The 19,350-nt window shown below is 42.3% G+C and overlaps 1 protein-coding gene across 1 annotated transcript in view; it reads left to right on the top strand.

Moving 5' to 3' along the window:
* The window catches only part of PTH2R (parathyroid hormone 2 receptor), a 1,033,981-nt gene that overhangs the window by 554,475 nt on the left and 460,156 nt on the right, over positions 1–19,350 (top strand). The window contains exon 7 of the mRNA XM_044303853.1: positions 3,092–3,152. Coding sequence (XP_044159788.1) covers positions 3,092–3,152 — 61 coding nt within the window. The remainder of the gene's footprint in view (positions 1–3,091; positions 3,153–19,350) is intronic.

The following is a 19,350-nucleotide window of genomic DNA, read 5'->3' as shown; positions in this document are numbered from 1 at the left end:
GGCGATGGGCAGCGCCGGTTCCACTCCTCCAATCCCGGAGACAGTGAGGGATCTCCCGGGCAGAAAATCATGGGGTGTCACCAGTTCAGGCCGTACCAGTGTCATTTCAGCGCCGGTGTCTCTAAGTCCCATGGCCACGGCCTGGCCCACGGTGACCGGTTGAACATTGTCAAGGGACCTCCCACCACCCCCACCCACACACAACACCGTGGACGGTTTCCGGGTTGATGACTGGGACGGATCCCTCGGGCGCTGGGGACACATGGCTTTGAAGTGTCCTGGCTGCTTACACAGGTGACAAAGTCGGGGTTCCCCCACCGACGTGGAAAGTGCAGCAGGGGCCGGTGCCCACTTGGGCCTAGGGGCAGGGGTAGCAGGTGCAGCGTGCGTCTTACCCCCTCTCCAGCCGACAGGTTTCCGGGCCTCTGAAGTCCTGTTGTTGGTGTATTCATCAGCCAGGGCTGCTGTTGCGGAGGCCCCCTTTGGCTTCCGGTCACGGAGGTACTGCTGGAGATCCTCTGGGCAGTTCCACAAGAACTGTTCTGTGGCGATGAGCTCCTTCAGCTGCTGGACGGTGGAGAGCTCCAATCCTGTGGTCCATTGGTCGACCGCTCTCAGCAAGGCCCGCATGTGATCGGCCCAGCTCTGGGTAGAACCCCGGTGCAAATTCCTGAGCCTTTTCCGGTACGACTCAGGGGTTAAGTTATACTGCCTGACCAGAGCCTGTTTGATGTCCTCATAGCTCAGGATGGTCTCGCTGGGCAGGTACCCGAAGATTTCAAGGGCTTTTCCCCTGAGCCGTGGCGTGAGGAATCTGACCCACTGGTCCTCTGGCAGTTGGTATTGATGGCAGGCTGTCTCAAATGCCAACAAAAAGGTGTCCAGGTCCCCATCTTTGTCCAGTAGGGGAAAGTCCTCCGCCCGCAGTTTGGGAATCCGGACCTCTGGAGACTCACATTGGGCTGGGGAGGGCTGCTGGAATTGAAGCTTCAGCTGGAGCATTTGTAGCTGGTGCTCACGCTCGGCCTGGGCTTGCTCGCGACGTTCTGCAGCCTCTGCTCGCTCGCGACGCTCTGCAGCCTCTGCTTGTTCGCGACGCTCTGCAGCCGCCAGTAGGAGCTCAGAGGCTGCCTGGTCTCCAGCCTGGAGACGGTCCATGGCAGCTTGTAGGAGAGCAGCTGAGCCAGCTTGGCTGGGGGGAGGGGCAGGTGGAGCGAGGCCCGCCGCGGACCTCACCTCTGGCGACTGGCTCCTTGGGGAGCTTTGGTTGTGCTCCCCCTCGCCTTCCACCTCCTCTCCGCCCCCATTTAAAGCATCGGCCATCTCCTTCGATTTGATCCTTGTGATACTGGCCGTCATTGCAACGGATGGTCACTGACACCACTGCAACCTGATGCAGTGGTGTCAGTATCTGCACTCAGACAGTCTAGTGTTGAACTGATCTTAAGACTCCAGCAGCAAGAGCTACTGCTGGTCGTCTTTAGTGTCTGGAAGTATGGGTCTCACACTCACAAACACTAGTATCTCGATCCCACTTTGCTGCCACCAATATGTGATGAATACCACCCCTCGTGCCCGCTGACGTCAACCACGTCGAGCTCACGAGACCTGGTATGATCACAGGGTTTACCAAAAACGTGAAGTTACGCCCTCCAGAGGAGCACGTAAGGTCAGGCTGGTATAGTTTACACACACACGTCCTGTCCACGCGGACACAGAGAGGCAACAAGCTGAGAGAGCCTTTTCACTGCCGCAGTGAAAACAGCACACACTCAGCCCGGGTAACTGCCACCAGTTTCTCGTTTGATATAAGCCCGGTCCGCTAACGGGATTATATAGGGTCAGAAACCAACCCGCGGTAGCTTATAACTAGGCCAAAACACGGACGTGGGGATTCGTGATCGAGATACAAGATAGCACAAGATTAAATTATATATTTAATCGCTATAAGAGCACACTAGATATAACACACTATACACAGACAATATATATACAGTGGTCTGAGGTTACAGATTACAGGGTATATGGTTACAATAGGATTAAGCAGTGTGAAAGTAAGTTACCAAGTATGATGAAAGTTCCTTGGCGATGTCCTGAGCTGGAGGCCACACGAGGGGCTGTGATCTCCTGCTATTTCCTGGGTCCCTCTAAACACATGTGTAGGATGTGACCCCCCTTCAGAGAAAAAGACACCGCCTACTTGCTGGCACCAGGCTTTTAACCTGTAGCTGGCCCATCCCCTCCCTGCCTCAGGGAGGGGTCAACTCCCCCTCTTCTGGGCTGACGGTGAATGACCCACAAAACCCTTTAGGTGTCATAGCTCCAGACCAGAGGGTCACAGGGAGATGGTTCTGGGACTAATGGACCTGCCTGGGTTCCGGCTACAAGTAGAGCCCAAACCTGGTACCGGTAGGTGGCTTCTATGGGGAGATATGGGTATCTCCCTACCCCGACTGGGTACGAGTAAACAAAGACCATGGGACCGTACCTCGTGGCCACCGGGACACAAATATGTATCCGGTTTGCGCCTGCGATGGCCAGGTGATTCATAATTCCTTATGAGAGGTAGGTGCCAATATGTCTAGGAAATCTCATTGATCCAGGCCAAAGCAGATACCCACAGCAGGGGTTTTTCCTGCAGATTCAGGTGGCTCCCAACTGCTGCACAGAGGTGTGAACTTCTCCTTGAAGCTTGGACCCCCTGAGGGGTGTCTTCCTGGCCAACTGACACTCAGTTGGCTGGGGGGGGAGTGGAAACTTATTTGGCATGTACACAGAATTACAATCAGAGCTGGGGGCTTTGAAGCAGGGAAATCCTGTCAGCAAATGGGGGGTGTGAGGACATGGCTGACAGTAAATATTAATCCATATTCCTCACAGTTGCAATCATATCTATGTTGCTGATATTCTTTGTATAAGACTATATAAAAGTAGACACATACAATGCTATATTTGGGCCCCATGGACCTCTATGGGCTCCATAAAAACAGGGTCACTGTCTTTGTGCAGGAATCTTCCAATTCTTAGCGAATAGAATAGAAAAAACTAAAATAATAATAACAATTTCTACTGTATTTTCTTTTCATTGAAGGTTTCCCAGCTGTATTTGTAATAGTATGGTCAGTGGTCCGTGCTACGTTAGCAGATGCAAGGTAAGATACAACACAATATGTACATGTATAAAAGCAATGTCTCAAACTGAATCAAATTTAAAATGTGCATGGAAAACCGTTATCTTAGATCTCTTTGCCACCACAACAAATCTTTTCGTTCATATGTATTTCTTTTCTGAGTCTATTTTTCCGACAAGTCTCAGTATTGGCTCTGTTGTGTGTAGTGTTTCTGGCCTCTTTTAGTAGCTATTTTTTCTGTAAACACCTCAAATAATTGAGGTAATAAAATAAAGTGTTTCAGGTTATTAATTGAGGTAGGTTGGGATTTCATGAAACTAAATATAAGACTGAACTACTTTTTCTGATTTTGCCAATTATTTCATTTCAATCCCTTTATCAACCTTTAGATTTCTTAGCAATTATTGTTGTAAACTATGACAGCAGAGAACTTCCATGTGCTTCAAGTGTATTACTTGCTGCAATGCTACTGTAAATTTTAGAACTTACTGTCATCTTTCTGTTTTATAAAACATGGCATAGTTGATAACCTTTTCAGAAAACCCTATCCACTAATTTTAGTTGAAATAATAAGTTCAGTTAAATTTTCAGTTAAATCTACAGCTAAAGAATTTTTATCATGTGAAGTCTGGGTTGATATCTGCGTCCTTAATTCCAGCAGTCTGTTCTATCAGGGAAACATGCTGGCCATCGGGCGGACCAAAAATGCTACATGCAGCATTTTCTGTCTGACCAAAACTGGCACATTTGCTGGTAAGTGGACAGATCGCCCCCAGATACTATTACAGTGAATGGGGATCCTGCTGTGTGCGGTGGTATCCGACTGAGACAAAACCACAGATGTGAAAACAGCCAAACTGGGTTGCATTACAAAGCTCCACATGCAATAATGTATTGGCTTTTGAAGGGAATAGTTAGGCCCCTTTTAGACTAGCAAGTCTCATGCATCATACTCGCAGCGCGAGTATGAGATCACTCCCGTCCTGACCTCCCAGCACTGATGGGGTCACATAGCATAATAATGATAAATGATCCTATCCAACCCTTAAAGTTCTGTAATGTATTGTATAAAAGTGACATAATACTGTCAGTGTTATCCAATACATTTCAGACCTCTAAGGGTTGCATAGATCATAAATCAATATAATGCTATGTGACCCCAGCAGTCCAGGGAGGGCAGGATGGGAGCTGCCGCATACTCATGCTTCGAGTCTGATTTGTGAGACTCACTCGTCTGAAAGGGGCCTTAAAGGGATTATCCAAATTGGACAACCCCTGTCCATATTAACCATCTCTGATTAGTGGAATGCTGGGGTGGCTTGCTGTATAGTAGTCATTGCTCAGTTGGGACAAGAACCTCTCCCTCAGTTTTAAGTGGTTTAGTGTCTAAACTGTCTTACTAAACTTTAATTTAAGCCTGTCATTTTAAGGCTATATTGTGCAAGAAGAAATAAATTATATTTATATTTTATATAAAAGTACAATTGTAATGTTCCTCAGTTATCATTTTTAATACATGTGAAAAGTACAATTCAGATGTTTTTTTCCCCTTTTCCAACACCATTTTCTATTACTGTAAAGCAATTCTGTAGATATTAAAAACAGACATTTTCATGGTGAAATATGGTAACAGGCAGAGATGAGTGAAGTTATCAAAAACTTGATTTGGCTGCTTTGAGAAATTTGATTCATTGCAAACTATTCACGTCACAAATCGCATTCTGTCATTGAGCCACTCAGATGCCTCGTTCATTGCTGATCGCGGCATCTGACAGTATTATTGAGGCTTTCCAGGGCCTAATCAGGGGTATAAAAAAAACATACTCAGTACTCACCTCATCCGTTTGCTTAGGGAGACACCATCACGGTCATCTTGATTAAAGAAACAGCACAACATTTTGTGTGCGATGAGATCATCAAGCTGGCCAGGCATGGTGACGTCATCACTGATGCCATCATCCTGCCTAGCCAGCTCGCTGACATGGCTACGTCAACCGTTACTGCTCGCAAGATTTTGCGCATTTTTTTTCAATCAAGATGGTAGTGATGGCCTCTCCATGAGTAAATGGATAAGGTGAGCATATCTTTTTTTTCTTTTCTTCACCCCCCTTACATGAAAAATAGATTAGTTACTAGGAAGCGCAAGGAAATTCGGCTTCGTGAGTAATAAAATTTTTCCTGAAATTTAGATCAAAGTCTATTAATTTTAATAAATTTTAATTTGCTCAACACTTGTAACAGGCCTGTGAAAAATTGGGGTCAACACTGAGTTTCCATAACTCTTGCAAATATTTAAAAAGATGTTCGAAAGACATATGCAAACCATGTGCAGCATCTGGAATTAAAGCTGAAGTGTAAAACTAGTCATAGGCATCAAGTTTTTGCCACAATGCAGCAATACGATAAGAAAATATGTTTTCTTATCAGTAGAGCAGATTTCAATGAAGAGCTATAATCCACTCAGTCTTCTGTGGGGAAGATTAGGAGGTTTACAGTGGAAGAGGCCAGAATAAGCAGGCCAACTGGGCCAATGGATCACTGATTTAGGGCCCTTACACACGACCGTATGCCCTCCGAGAATTACGGTACATGAGGGGGCCATATGTCCTGGAGCAGCATTGATCGTGCACACAGGAGCACACAGTATCATAGACTACATTTATGCTGTGCATGTTGGGCCGCCCATGGGACTATTGTCCCGCACTATAACTGTGGGACAATAGTCACGTGGGTGGCCCGACGTGCACAGCATCATTGTAATCTGTGATGCTGTATGTTTGCGTGCGCACAATTAATGCAGCTCCGGGACATATGGCCAGCTCACGGGCCATATGTCTTGGAGGGCATACGGTCGTGTGCAAGGGTCCTTAATCTGTAGGCAGAAAAACCATGGGATCCCTATTTTGGAGTCTGCAGATTAACAGTGCATAACCCAGGGTGCTAAGGCGACTATAAAATTCCATCATGTCTAAAAAGCGCTTATTAGGGACCCATCTGCGGAAGCCACCTTGACGCTTGGTAGATCGGTCCGACACACGTTGGATCAAATATGTGCGCTAAGAGCTTCTATTTTCTTTTTTTATAATCATGTTTGCTTCATGGATATGCACTTGTGATTCTGAAGGTTCTAGTCTAAATTTTCTTGTAGTTAAAATGTTAATTGACTCCTGGTTCCACTGGTGATATTTTTTTTTAATTCTTTTTATTTCGATTTTGTAAAAACATATAAATACAAACAATATAAAAGTCCATATTACAAATTGGTAAATATTATAGTGACTTTTTTTGTTTTATCCCAAATACCCACCCACCACCCCCACCACCCTTAGGGAGAGGGACAAAAAAAAAAAAGAACTTCCAGCCCTAGTATAACAATTTTTTCCATATTTCATCAAGTTTTTCTGATTTTTTTATATAGCACTCAGTCACCCGTTCCACTTTAATCAAGTTGACGACGGCTTCTCGCCACTGTCCCACTGTTGGAGGATCTTCCTTTACCCATTTCCTATGTATAAGGAGTCTAGCTTAAAATAGTACTTTACTCAAAACCAATCGTGTCTCTTTGTACTACTGGATCTTCAAAAACTTAAACCTCCAAAAATACTAATACTATCTCTGATATTTCTATCCAATATCTAAAAAGTCTAAGGCATCTCCAAAAACAATGTATAAGATCTGCTTTCTCTCCCCTACATTTTGGGCACTTGTCTGTATCTCTCACGCCCATTCTCTTTAACATCCAAGGGGATCGATGCACTCTATGCACTATAAAAAACTGTGATATCTTATGTGAACCCCTATCCGACACCATAGCATAGCTTCTAAGAGCATCTTTCCATTTCTCTTCCGAAAAAGACCGTAGTTCTTTTTCCCATTTTTTTCCGGCAAGTATTGTAATCCGTTTTTTCTTTCCCTCCATTGTCGGAATATTTATGTTGTCTTCGATTGACAGTTGATATTATTTATGTGAATAAATTAAAATCTGTAATGAAGGAGATTATAATTTATTATCATAAATATCAAGCTAAAACAAGCTTGTGATCTGCGTTGAATTGAAGACAAAACCCAGTTATAGACAAAATATATATGTAATTTATTAATACAATTTTTAGTGCAAAATAATATATATAAAAATTGGTGACAATTGAAATTCAATCAATGATATGCAAAATAGTGAGAAAGTCAAAAATAATTGAGAATATATATATATACACAATTATGCCTTATTATAATGGTACCCCTCAATTATATTTGAAATCAATTTAATACTTGATTTCTCTCAGCTGACAAATGTCTGATTAAACCCAAATCTGGTTTATCTTTTATCTATACAGATGTATAGATGTACACTGTATATATCTATATAATCAACCGTACCGGTCTAGAACTGAATTCAATTCCTTGGAGATAATACTGTGTTTTCACCAGTATATTTTCAATCTCCCTGTATTGGATTAATTTTTGGGATGATACTGCAGGTACACCCCAATCTTATTCCAAAACAGACACTATACACAAGGTATGGTTAATTGAATATATATAGATATGTATAATATTAATTAATTATCCTATAAAATATAGGTAAGCTTATACTATACCAAAATGTCAGCTAGCAGAAATCATTTTCAATAGTTTTAAGATGGCTGCCTCCAATGACTGAAAAGGTGGTCAGGGCTGGATCTGGTCTTCTCCCTTTTTATGGTCTCCCGATGATCGTTCTCTGATGATGGTCTTTCTGAAGCTGGTCCTTTGAAGATGGTTCTTCTCAAGATGGTTCGAGAGAGAGATCCTTTCTGCCAGCCCATACCATCTTTTTATCCTATCTTAGAAAGGGCTTGGCCAAGTTTTATTATTAACTAGTGACCTCACTTTATAATTAATAGAACCTCCCCCTAGGGAAAATACACCCTAAACCTTTATGTTACCCTAACACTAGATGGCACTAGTACTCCATACAAAAGTCGAGGCACTTATTTAAGTTTTTTATATATTACCTTTTTCATTTACTAGCAATACATTTTAACTAAGGTTTCAAACAAAACTTTGAGGAGATCTTGAATAGACAATGACTTTTGTATTTAGTCAAACACCTCGCATATGCCTTAATCTTTTGACCAGACCTAATTAAATCAAGATCACATGACCATACTCAAGTCATTGTTCTGGGGAAAAGACAGGGTTTGTTTATGATCACCTTTGTCCACATTTCTCCATTCAAGAAACCTTTAGGAAAGCGTTCATTAACTTGTGTTTTACACTGAGAGAGAAATTTGTACCTCATTCCTGAGAGAGGAATTTGTACCTCATTTCTAACATTAAAACTGAATATATCTATAAGGACCATACTCTTATATATACAGCACACATATTTAAATTGATTATATAAAAATCAATCTACTCATACATTGATTAATATTAAAACCCCAAAGAAAGATTATACAGATTAAAACAGACTTGGGTAACCACTCTGGTACGTATTGTTAGGTAATCTCAGGTTAGTAATTCTAAGTAAAAATCCTGAACTCACCCTGCACTTTATTTTTATTTTATTTTTTTATTTTTTTTTAAATGCTTTATTTCCAAGTTAAGAAAATACAATGTGAACAACACCAACAGTGGTGTGAAGCGGTACCGAGCACATACAAAGCATTAATAATATAGACTGCGCAGGAGTTGGACAGGGGACAGTTACAATTCAAGATGCACGAAGCACAGCCTAATTATTCTATATATCTCAAGCAATACATAGCAAAAAAGAAGGAGAAGTACAGGACTCCAAATAGGTGGATGAGCACTCTGGAACTCTATGAAAGGGCGAAACATAATTTAGGTCCTAAGCTCTGACTCTTCAGAAATACAAGACTGGAGTGTGGAGGGGTCCATTACGTAACCTAAGAAGTTTAGGTCTTCCTAAGCTGAGTTTAAGGAGGAGGAAGGGAACCTATATTTAGTCCATAGGGCCCATCTTTTCATAAATTTCAAGTGCGATCTTGATTCCCAAGAGGCTAATTCCTCAAAACGGTGAATTTGATCAACCTTGAGCCTCCACTGTTCCATTGTGGGAACATTTGTTTGCAGCCATAGTTTGGGAATCAATAAGCGGGCCGCTAACAGGAGCTGCTTAAAGAGGTATGATGGAGCCGAAGAAGCCTCATTGTCAAATAGAGTAAGCAACGCTCCATATGGTGAAATGGGCACGTCGGAGGAACAAATTTGGTTGCATGTTTGAAAGATCTCTGTCCACCATTTGTTAATGGGAGGGCACAACCACCATATGTGGAAGAAGGTGCCTACATCCTCCTGACATCTCGAGCATATATTGGAGGAGGGTCTGGTGAAACGTGCTGACTTAACAGGCGTGATGTACCATTGTGATAGTATCTTGTAGCCATTTTCCTGGGCTCTAACGCACCTGGATAATTTGTGAGGGGCTTCAAATAATAAAGGAAGGGATTGAAAAGGGAGGTCCAAGCCCGTCTCCTTCTCCCAATAACGAATGAAATCCGGTTTGGAAATTAGGGGAGGTGATCTTAGTTTGTTGTAGATAAGAGAGATTGTTTTTTTGGGAGGGTTAGGGTTTATTATTAAGGCTTCAAACCAGGTGAGAGGCCGCTGGAGCTCACCATTAGCATTGTTTTTCCGAATGAACGACTTAATAAGTGGGACAAGTGTGAGGTCACAGGGTAGGGGTTTAAGCAACGACTCAATAGTATCAGCTAAAGGTAGTGAACCTTGCAACTCTAGGAGATGCAGTATAGGGACTGTTGAGGATCTAACTGAGTTTGAGAAAGTATCGCGAGGTCCAGAAGAGGCCAAACCTAGAATGTCACTGATTGTGGTCAAAGGGGAAGGAAAGGGGACTGAGCAGTGGGATTGGTTCCACCATTTCCAAGTGTTGATGGTAGCTCTGATTATTGGGTATGACTGTAGACTAATGGAGGGAGGGGAGTCAAAGCCTAAACATACAGCTCTAGCTGGCGTACCTATAATGTCTTGTTCTAGGGCAACCCAAGACTTGTTTATCGAATTTCTCAGCCAGTCGATGACTCTAGTCATCGATATGGCCCTTCCATAAAGCTCAGGATCTGGCAAGCCAATTCCACCTGTAGCTCTAGATCGGGACAAAAACGAATAAGAGAGTCTAGCTCTACGGCCGTTCCATATGAATGCACTAAATTTTTGTCTGAGGGCTGCGTAATAGGATTTAGGGATAGGGATTGGTAGGACCTGTTGAAGGTAAGTGAGACGGGGGATGACAAGTGAAGAGAGGAGGTTTTTCCTGCCAAACCATGAAAAGGTCGGGGCTGATCTGTTGAGTTTATCTACAGCTTCAAATAAGGAGGCTTTCAAGGGGGTGAAATTAAGTGAAAAGAGATCGGAAATGTTTGGGCCAATATTTACTCCTAAATAAGTTACGGTTGGGGACGACCAGTTAAATGGAGAATTTTCCATTAAGGAGTGTTTGAGTTGAGGAGATAGGCCCATGCTGACAATGACGTATTTGCTTTCATTAATTTTAAAATCAGAGACATCACTATAGTTTTTTAAATGCTCCTGGATTAAGGGGAGGGAAACTCTAGGGTTAGAGGTCATAATCATGACGTCGTCTGCAAATGCAGCTAGTTTATGGCTTCTACCTCCCAAAAACATACCCTCAATCCTAGTGTCTGCCCGAAGTTTTATTAAGAGGGGTTCCATAGCTAAGATGAAAAGGAGGGGGGATAAAGGGCATCCCTGACGTGTACCGCTATGAATTCGAAAGGGAATGGAAAGGTCACCATTGACCATGACCCGAGCTGTGGCCTGCTCATACATTGCAAATACTGCTTTGATATATGGACCAGGCAGGCCAAACAGTTCTAGTACGCGGCTTAAGTAGTTCCAATTTATGCGATCAAACGCTTTTTCAGCGTCAGTACTGAGAAGCAATATTGGAGAAGAAGTGCATTTAGCATGGCAAAATATATTAATAACTCTAGCCGTATTGTCTCTGCCTTCCCTACCGCGAACAAACCCCACCTGGTCCATATGTACCAAAAGAGGCAGAAGGACTGCCAAGCGGTTAGCCAAAAGTTTCGCTAAAAGCTTAAGATCGATGTTGAGTAAAGATATAGGTCTATAATTAGCACACACTTTGGAGTCCTTCCCCTCCTTAGGAATCAGAGCAATATGCGCAATAGTCATGTCCCTAGAAAGGGAGATATTTTGTAAAGATTGATTGCAAACAGTGAGAAGGTGAGGCAGGAGTTGTTTCTTAAAAGTTTTGTAGTAGGAAGCGGGGAGGCCGTCTGGACCTGGGCTTTTACCCTGGGGCATTTGAGCCAAAGCTAAGGATAGCTCCTCGATGGTAAATGGAGCTTCCAGGGAATGTTTCTGTTCCACTGATAGAGTCGGGCAGGACAAGGGTTGTAGAAAGGCGTCAATTAATGAGGAGTGCGCAGAAGGGGGAAATGAGGGAGGGATATTGTAAAGGGCTTCATAAAAATCTCTAAATTGAGCAGCAATTTTTGGTGAAGCGAAAATTGGCTCGCCTTTCGGTGAGGTGAGTTGGTGTATATAATTGTTTGCCCTCCTGGCCTTGATTCTGCTAATTAAAAATTTGGTGGCTTTGTCACCATGTGCATAGAACTTATATTGGGAGTTGAGGTAGTACTTAGCTGATCTAATCTGTAATAAGGTTTTTAGTTCCGCTCTGGATTTGGATAACTCCTGGAGTTGAGTCTCGGTCATGGATTTTTTATGGCCTGCTTCCAACTTCCTTATTGTGAAGAGGAGACTGTTTATTTTACCTTCCCGCTGTTTCTTTAAGTGGGAGCTAATGCTAATAAATTCACCTCTAATAAAGGGTTTATGAGCGTCCCAAGTGACTTGGGGAGATAATTCTGGAAGGGAGTTAAGGTTGAAGTATTCGTCCAGTAATGTGGCTATTTTTTCTACAGATTCAGAATTACCTAGGATGGATTCGTTCAGTCTCCAATTAAAACTCTTAGGTTGTTGTATTGGGGAGGCTATCATTAAATAAATAGGAGCGTGGTTTGATAAATGTATAGACCCAATGTTAGCCTTTTGGCATAGTTGTAGATGCTCTTTAGATACGAAGATGTAGTCTATGCGGTGATATGAGCCGTGGACATGGATATAGAATGTGTAGTCCAGGGTGCTAGGATGTAAGGTGCGCCACACATCCACCAAATGGAGATACCAGAAGAAATTCCTAATAAGTTTTAGGGAACGTCTAGAATGGGGGGTTTTGTGTGAGGAAGAATCCATCTGCGGGTCGAGGGCCGTATTAAGATCCCCTCCCACTAAAACTATGCCTTCCTTAAAAGAGGAGATTGTTTGGACTATGGAAGAGAGCCATTTAGCCTGATTGTTGTTTGGAACGTACAGGTTGACGAAGGAGTACATTTGGGGACCTATGTAGCCTTTCACCATAATAAATCTGCCCTCTGGGTCTAGTAGGTGGCTGGTAGGTTTGAAAGGTATTCTCCTCTTAAAACCAATGCTTACTCCTCCCGACGAGGCAGTGGCCCCTCCACTATGGAACCAAGTGGGGTAGTGAGAAAATTCCATGTTGGGGAAATGATCAAATCTGAAGTGAGTCTCTTGGAGGAGCAGCACATCCGCTCCCTCCTTGCGCAATATGGAGAAAATCTGGCTTCTCTTGGAGGGCGAGTTAAAACCTTTCACATTATAGGAAGCTAAATGGATGTCAGCCATGATTAATTATTGTTGTGAGCATAGGAGCATAATGTGTGCTGGTCCCCCAAGAAAGAACACTTACGGTCTGATGAGGTCCTACCCCGCCCGGAGGAGAAGCTGGAATCCCGCCAACTTGCGTGTATTGCCGAAGAGTCAAGGAAGTCTGTGTCAGGTACCTGAAATAAAATAACGGGACAGGGGAAACAGTGAGAACAAAAGAAAAGTACAGAATATAACATTGAGTGGAATGAAAACCACTAGTGTAAAGCATGGGGGGAAATTGGTCAAAGACCGGTTTACATGACGTTTAGCACGTATGGAAGTAACCTGAAAACGGGTTAGTAATTAAACAAGCAACTGGCTGGAACCCCAAAGGGAAGGGGAGTGGGGGCCCAGAGAAGCCTCAATAAGTAAGCCTAGGGGGTATATAAAATGAGAAAGGCCCACTAGTTGCTAGAGATAGACAGAGGTAAATGGCAAATAGACATGTAACGTGAAAACATTATCTGACAGTAGCTATCTTAAACATGACTAACAAGAGGCTATATAGGGGATCTACTAGCAGAAATGAACTGAGCTAGACAAAAGGAAGCTGATTTTCTGGATAGATCCACTACAGTCCTGTTAATGAAAATCACCACTGTCCATGGTTATAGCTGGAGGGTCGGGAGAATCATTCTTGAGCCAGTCTCTTAGGCGTCAGCTGTCGGCTTCTCTTCCCCGATTTATGAGCCTTAGGAGTATGATGCAAGGAAAAGGCTGCCACTTCTGGAACTGCAGGTAAGGCAAAGAGGTCCTGAAACTGATCACAATTTTCTATCTGCATGGGTTGGATTTGAAGGTGATCGTAGACGGCATCCAGGTCAGCATGCGAGGTGATGTTGAAGCGGCGGCCCCCTTGAGAAAAGGAAAGGCCAAACGGAAAGTTCCACTTATACAGGATTCTATTAGCTCGCAACCATTCCGTTAGAGGTTTAAGATGCTTGCGCGTCTTTTAGGTAGAAGGGGCCAAATCCTGGTATATCGAAACTAGTGCTCCTTCAAACAAAATGTTGGATCTATTTCTGGCAGCCTTTTGCACTGCCGACTTGACCTGAAAGTTCAAAAACTTGCAGATGATGTCCCTTGGGGGCTCATCCATTTTAGGTTTAGGCCGCAAGGCCCTGTGAGCCCTCTCAATTGTGATCTCTGGAGCGAAGTCAGGGCCTAAGAGGGAGGCACAGAGGGAGGTGATAGCAGCAGGAATATCACCAGAGAGAACGGATTCAGGGATACCTCTTATCCGCAGGTTGTTCCGGCGTCCCCTATTCTCCTGATCTTCCAAAGCGATTTGCATCTCGTTCAGGTAGGTGCCACATCTACGAAATGAGCTGGTAGTAGCCCTCTGGTGATCCAGCATCAGGGCCTGGTTGTTCTCGAGCATCTCGACTCGCTCACCCACCTGCCTTATGTCCTGGCGCATCGCAGCAAATTCGCTGAGCAGGGGCTCCAGGGCTTTATTCAAAGTATTCTTTAGATAATTCCTAGTAATCGGAAGGGCCCCCCTGCCTTGTAGCTCCTCAGTTTCGCTCTCTTCATCCGATCCGTCCTGCTGGCCAGCTTTCTGTTGTTGCGTCGGCGCCATCTTGGAGTCACGAGCAACGAAAGCTGCAGCCGCTTTCTTGACAAATCTGTCCATGTCACCTCCTTGAGCATGGCTTTTGTTAGAGCTGGGGTGTTCCCCTGCCTTGGGGTTACCTATTTTCACCATTTTCGGGTGAAGGGCAAAAGATTGCTGGTGCTAAAGACTGTCAGTAAGACGGAGCCTGGATTCAAGCGGCCATCTCAGACCGGCGCAAGCTCCGCCCCCTTCCACCCTGCACTTTTAAAATAAGACAAAATGGTTGTTCTTTAGGTTCATGTCCATACATCTTATATAGGCCTTATACTTATGGACTTTATTTATACCCAATAATTCTGACACCATCAAAATCCCTTTATCTTTTTGCAGTTGTTCCTCTTTTTTTCTCCTCCATTGGTAAAGTTATGTAATCTATCAGATTTTTCCTTTCTATGTTTGTCTACCTGCACCACTGTCCTCAACACATTCTTAAGCTGGAAGTATTTATAGATATCTTTTTGGGGGATCCCAAACTCCCTAGCCAGTGTATTAAAGTCCTTCAGTTTATCGTCCTCAAATATCTGGCCTAAATACTTCATCCCCTTTTTTTCCCAATCTATATAAGTCCTAATCGTCTGCAATTCCTTTAAATTGAAATATTTCCAAATAGGTGTATAGTGCAAAAAAACTTTAATCTCTAATATTTTTTTTTAACTTCCACCCATATATACTCCAGTGAATTTAATATTCAATTTGCTGTATTATTTTTCCCTAATGTGCCTGATTCCAATACCTCTAAGTGATTCCATTCCTCTCTCCAACCCAATTTACTTACTTGCAGCCTTCCCACTAAACCGTTCAAGCTACCTTTTATCTGACCATATTGTATTATTAAATAGTTTAAAAAAACAGTTAGGAACAGCTAATCCACCCTCTCTTACTGGGAGATGAAGCACTTCTTTTTTTTATCCTAGGGATAGCGCCTTTCCAAATAAAATCCTGCATTAGGCTATCAAATAGCCTAAAAATATTCTGCGGTAATCTCAATGGGGCATTTTGTAGAACATAGAGTATTTTTGGGAGGAGAACCATTTTTATTAGATATACCCGGCCCTGTATTGACAACGGTAATCTTTTCCAAATATGTATTTTGGTTCTAAGTTCTTTTATTACGGGGAGTACATTTATCTTTTCATAATCTTCTATATTTCCGGAGATTTGTATACCTAAATATTTAAAACTCTAGTGTTTTTCAAGCACATGCACCCTTGAATCTCCCTGTGATTGCACGTCTCCTAATATCATCATATGGGATTTTCCCCAATTAATATTTAAACCAGAAAACAAAATAACTTATCTATTATATCTATTGCTATATTAAACTGATCAAACTTGTTTCCAGTAGTGACCAAAGCAGTGAAATGCAGTTGCACTAGGGAGTGCAAAGGTTCTTACTCTCTGAGAAATGCTTTTACTCTGTCATAAATGGACAACCTTTCTAGTAGCAAACCTCATCTGTGTGATTTAGGAGTAAGTCATATGTCCCTATGATAGATGGTCGTGTAGCATGTACTATCTGTAATATGAATATATTGTGTGATTTTTATGTCCAGTAACATCAATGTATAATAATGTTTTTAGCAATATTCATAGAGTCCCTCTACCTACCCCATAGCATATATTTTTGTTAATGGGGTGTGTGAACATGTCATATATTCTTTGTATAATGCTGTACTGATGCTTAGAATAGCAAAGTCTGTACATTGACACTCAATCTGGAAACCTATGTGGGAAATGCACATCCCATTGATGGAAATCCAATTAGTACTGGTCTGCTAAAAGCTGGCTATTTTGAACTGGCAACGAGAAGCTTCCTGGGTTTTTACACTCCAGCCCCATGGAAATGTATTAATTACACAAATGAACGGCTATACCAAGACTACGCAGCTGAAATACCTTGATACCCTTCAACCGGATTTTGTCTGGTGCGACAATGAAGCAGCAGCTTCAAGAACCACTATTTGGCACATTGGGTTGTTGTGAGCCTAGCACAACGCCCCAAGGAGAGTGGTTTTCATACCCTCCTCCCTCATTTTTGGGCTATCCCAGGTTTTGCTCTATGCACCTTCTTTGTATTTTTTTCTGATATTTAGAAGTCCTTAGACACTGCGGCACCCCCCCCCAGCATGTGTCCAGGAGCTTTTCAGCTTGAATACCAGAGGAAAAATAAAATATATCATAAGCTATTACTCTTTTTTTTACTAAACTGTAATAATCACATTTGGTATAATGTGGGCAGGGACTCTAAGCACTCCTCCCATGACGGACAGCATTCCCACAAAATGAGGATCTCACATTCTGAAGCAAGCTGGTCATATTTGGTAACAAAGTGGTCAAAATATTGAAACATGCAGCATGAAAACATATTGCCACCTGTTTGTCCAATACTACTTTGTGTGTGTGTGTATATTTTGACTGTTATGCTAGAATCAGACCCAAAATCTCTACTCAGGATAAGTGAGCAATATCTGATCGGTGAGGTCGCCCCCCCCCCCCCCCCCAATCAGCTGTTCAAAGAAAACACAGTGCTCACCAAGCCGCTTTTTAGACAAGTGCCTGTCTAGTAAAGAATAGTAACTTAGCTGTTAAAATGTTTGTAAATTATCCTGTCTGTGTTCAACAACCAGATACAAGGGTCATAATACAGATTCATTTTAGAATGTCCTTAATGTAAAACAGAAATCAATACAATAATCTACAAATTTGGAGACATTTCCATTATAACTGATATCAAGCTTTCCGTTTTCAGCATTTTGGCCAGTTACCCATCTGCTTTTTAACAAACTTTGATAATTTCTTAGGAGCGTAACGGTACAGGCACACATCACTGTTGTGCTGTTTTTTGGTACATTACCTGCATTTAAGGTGCCTTTTCTTCCATAAAAGGGAAAATGCACAGCAAAACAAAATTACATTAATTGCATAATAGAGTTACATTAATATAATTATGCTATGTGTTTTCCCTTTGCTGGAAGAAAATGCACCATCATTGTAAGTATGTTGTTACAAAAACAGATTTTTTTTTGCTGCAGCTAAAAATGCAGCATAGCTGCAACGTGTGCCAGCACCATAAGGGCTCTATTAGTCCACATGGTTTTCAGGCCAATTATCCGGAACAAGTGTCTATGAGAATCCTTGTTCCCAATAATTGGTCCTTATAATCAATCAGCCAATGGGCATGTTCTGTAATCTGGAGTGTGCTTGTGATAATCAATTGAACTAAATGAGGGAGGAATGACTGTGGTAGAATGTCTTCTTTCCACATTTAGTTTTCATCAGCCCGTGTAATCTGTCCAGTACAAATGAGCACTGATGGATGTGTTATCATCCATCAGCGCTCTCCAACTGCTGGAACATCGGGCAGTGTATTACAGCCTTAACACAATCAGTAACCTATAAATAAGTGTGGAATCCTCTGTGATCTATATATTATCCTGCTAGTCCCATTAATATTCCGTCCCAGTTTTCAACTGAGGACATACTGACCTCTATTTCCCGTTTACTTTTAATCTCCAAATACAGACCAAATTAAGTAATTTCTTTAAATCTAAAATGTTATTAACAAAAAATAAACCCATATATTTAGTTACACTCACTACATAATGTAAATTAATACACTGAAATTGTCACCTGTTAACTTTACCATGATGCAAACCCAGTGAGTTAAAAGGTTTTAGCGTCCCCTACTTCTCTGTACCAAGTCCTAAACTTTTCCAGTTAGGCTACTTTCACACTTGCGGCAGAGGATTCTGGCAGGCAGTTCCGTCGGATCCATCTGACAAATGCATTGCAATGCTGGATCCATCTTTCCGGTTGTCATCCAGAAAAAAGGATCTGGTATTTCTTTTTTTCACATTTTTAAAGGTCTGCGCATGCGTGGACCGGAAGAACGAATGCGTCAATGCGGCATATTTAATGCTGAATCCAGCACTAATACATTTCAATAGAAATTAATGCCGGATCCAGCATTTAGACAAGTGTTCAGGATTTTTGGCTGGAGAGAAAGATGCAGCATGCTGCGGTATTTTCTCCAGCCAAAAATCATAAGAGGTACTGAACTGATGCACCCTGATGTGTACTGAACGGAATGCTCTCCATTCAGAATGCATTAGGATAAAACTGATCAGTTTTTTTTCCGTTATTGAGCCCCTAGGACGGAACTCAATACCGGAAAAGAAAAACACTAGTGTAAAAGTACCCTTAGTTTATTTGTACTTAATTAGTGTTATAAAATAGAGGTGCGCACTAAGGATGGGCAAAGTTTCAGAAAAATTTAAATTCTACCAAACCTGAATTATTTGACAAACCAGAGAGAGAAATTCTACAAAAACATATGAGAATCATTCCCTCACATGCAATAATCAGCACAAAAAGAGATGTAGAGGTCAACTATCCATTCAATAGAATTAGGATGTCCCACCCAGGATTAAACTTTTCTGAATGAAATGCACAAGCAAGCTCCCTTTCCAAAAGAACAAGAAATCCTGAATGTCTCAAGAGAAAATGCGCTTCGTGGAGTTTGCTCCCCTTCATCAGATAAAATCTGCATATACAACAATATGACACTTTATACATATATATTTTTGGAAGGAACAAGGGGTCAGTATGTGTCACCGAGGCTCCTGCCTTGGTGAGGTAAGAGTCGTTTTTTATCAAGTGTCATTTTTGCAGATTGCAGTCTGACACTTCAGCTGTTTAGTATGGCTGCAAAGCTGATCCGGGAAGACTTTTACTAGGAGCAGTCAAATTGCTGGGTGGGTGGCTACTCCCTACGTTCCAGGCAAGCTCTTGGCAGCCTTAAATCAGTCAGCAGGTGGTGTGGATTTTACCTCCATCTGACATTGAAGCTGTGGAGTC

This window comes from Bufo gargarizans, chromosome 8 (genome assembly GCF_014858855.1).
Source record: "Bufo gargarizans isolate SCDJY-AF-19 chromosome 8, ASM1485885v1, whole genome shotgun sequence".
Classification (NCBI taxonomy): Eukaryota; Metazoa; Chordata; class Amphibia; order Anura; family Bufonidae; genus Bufo; species Bufo gargarizans.
This window is presented reverse-complemented; position numbering and strand designations above follow the sequence as displayed.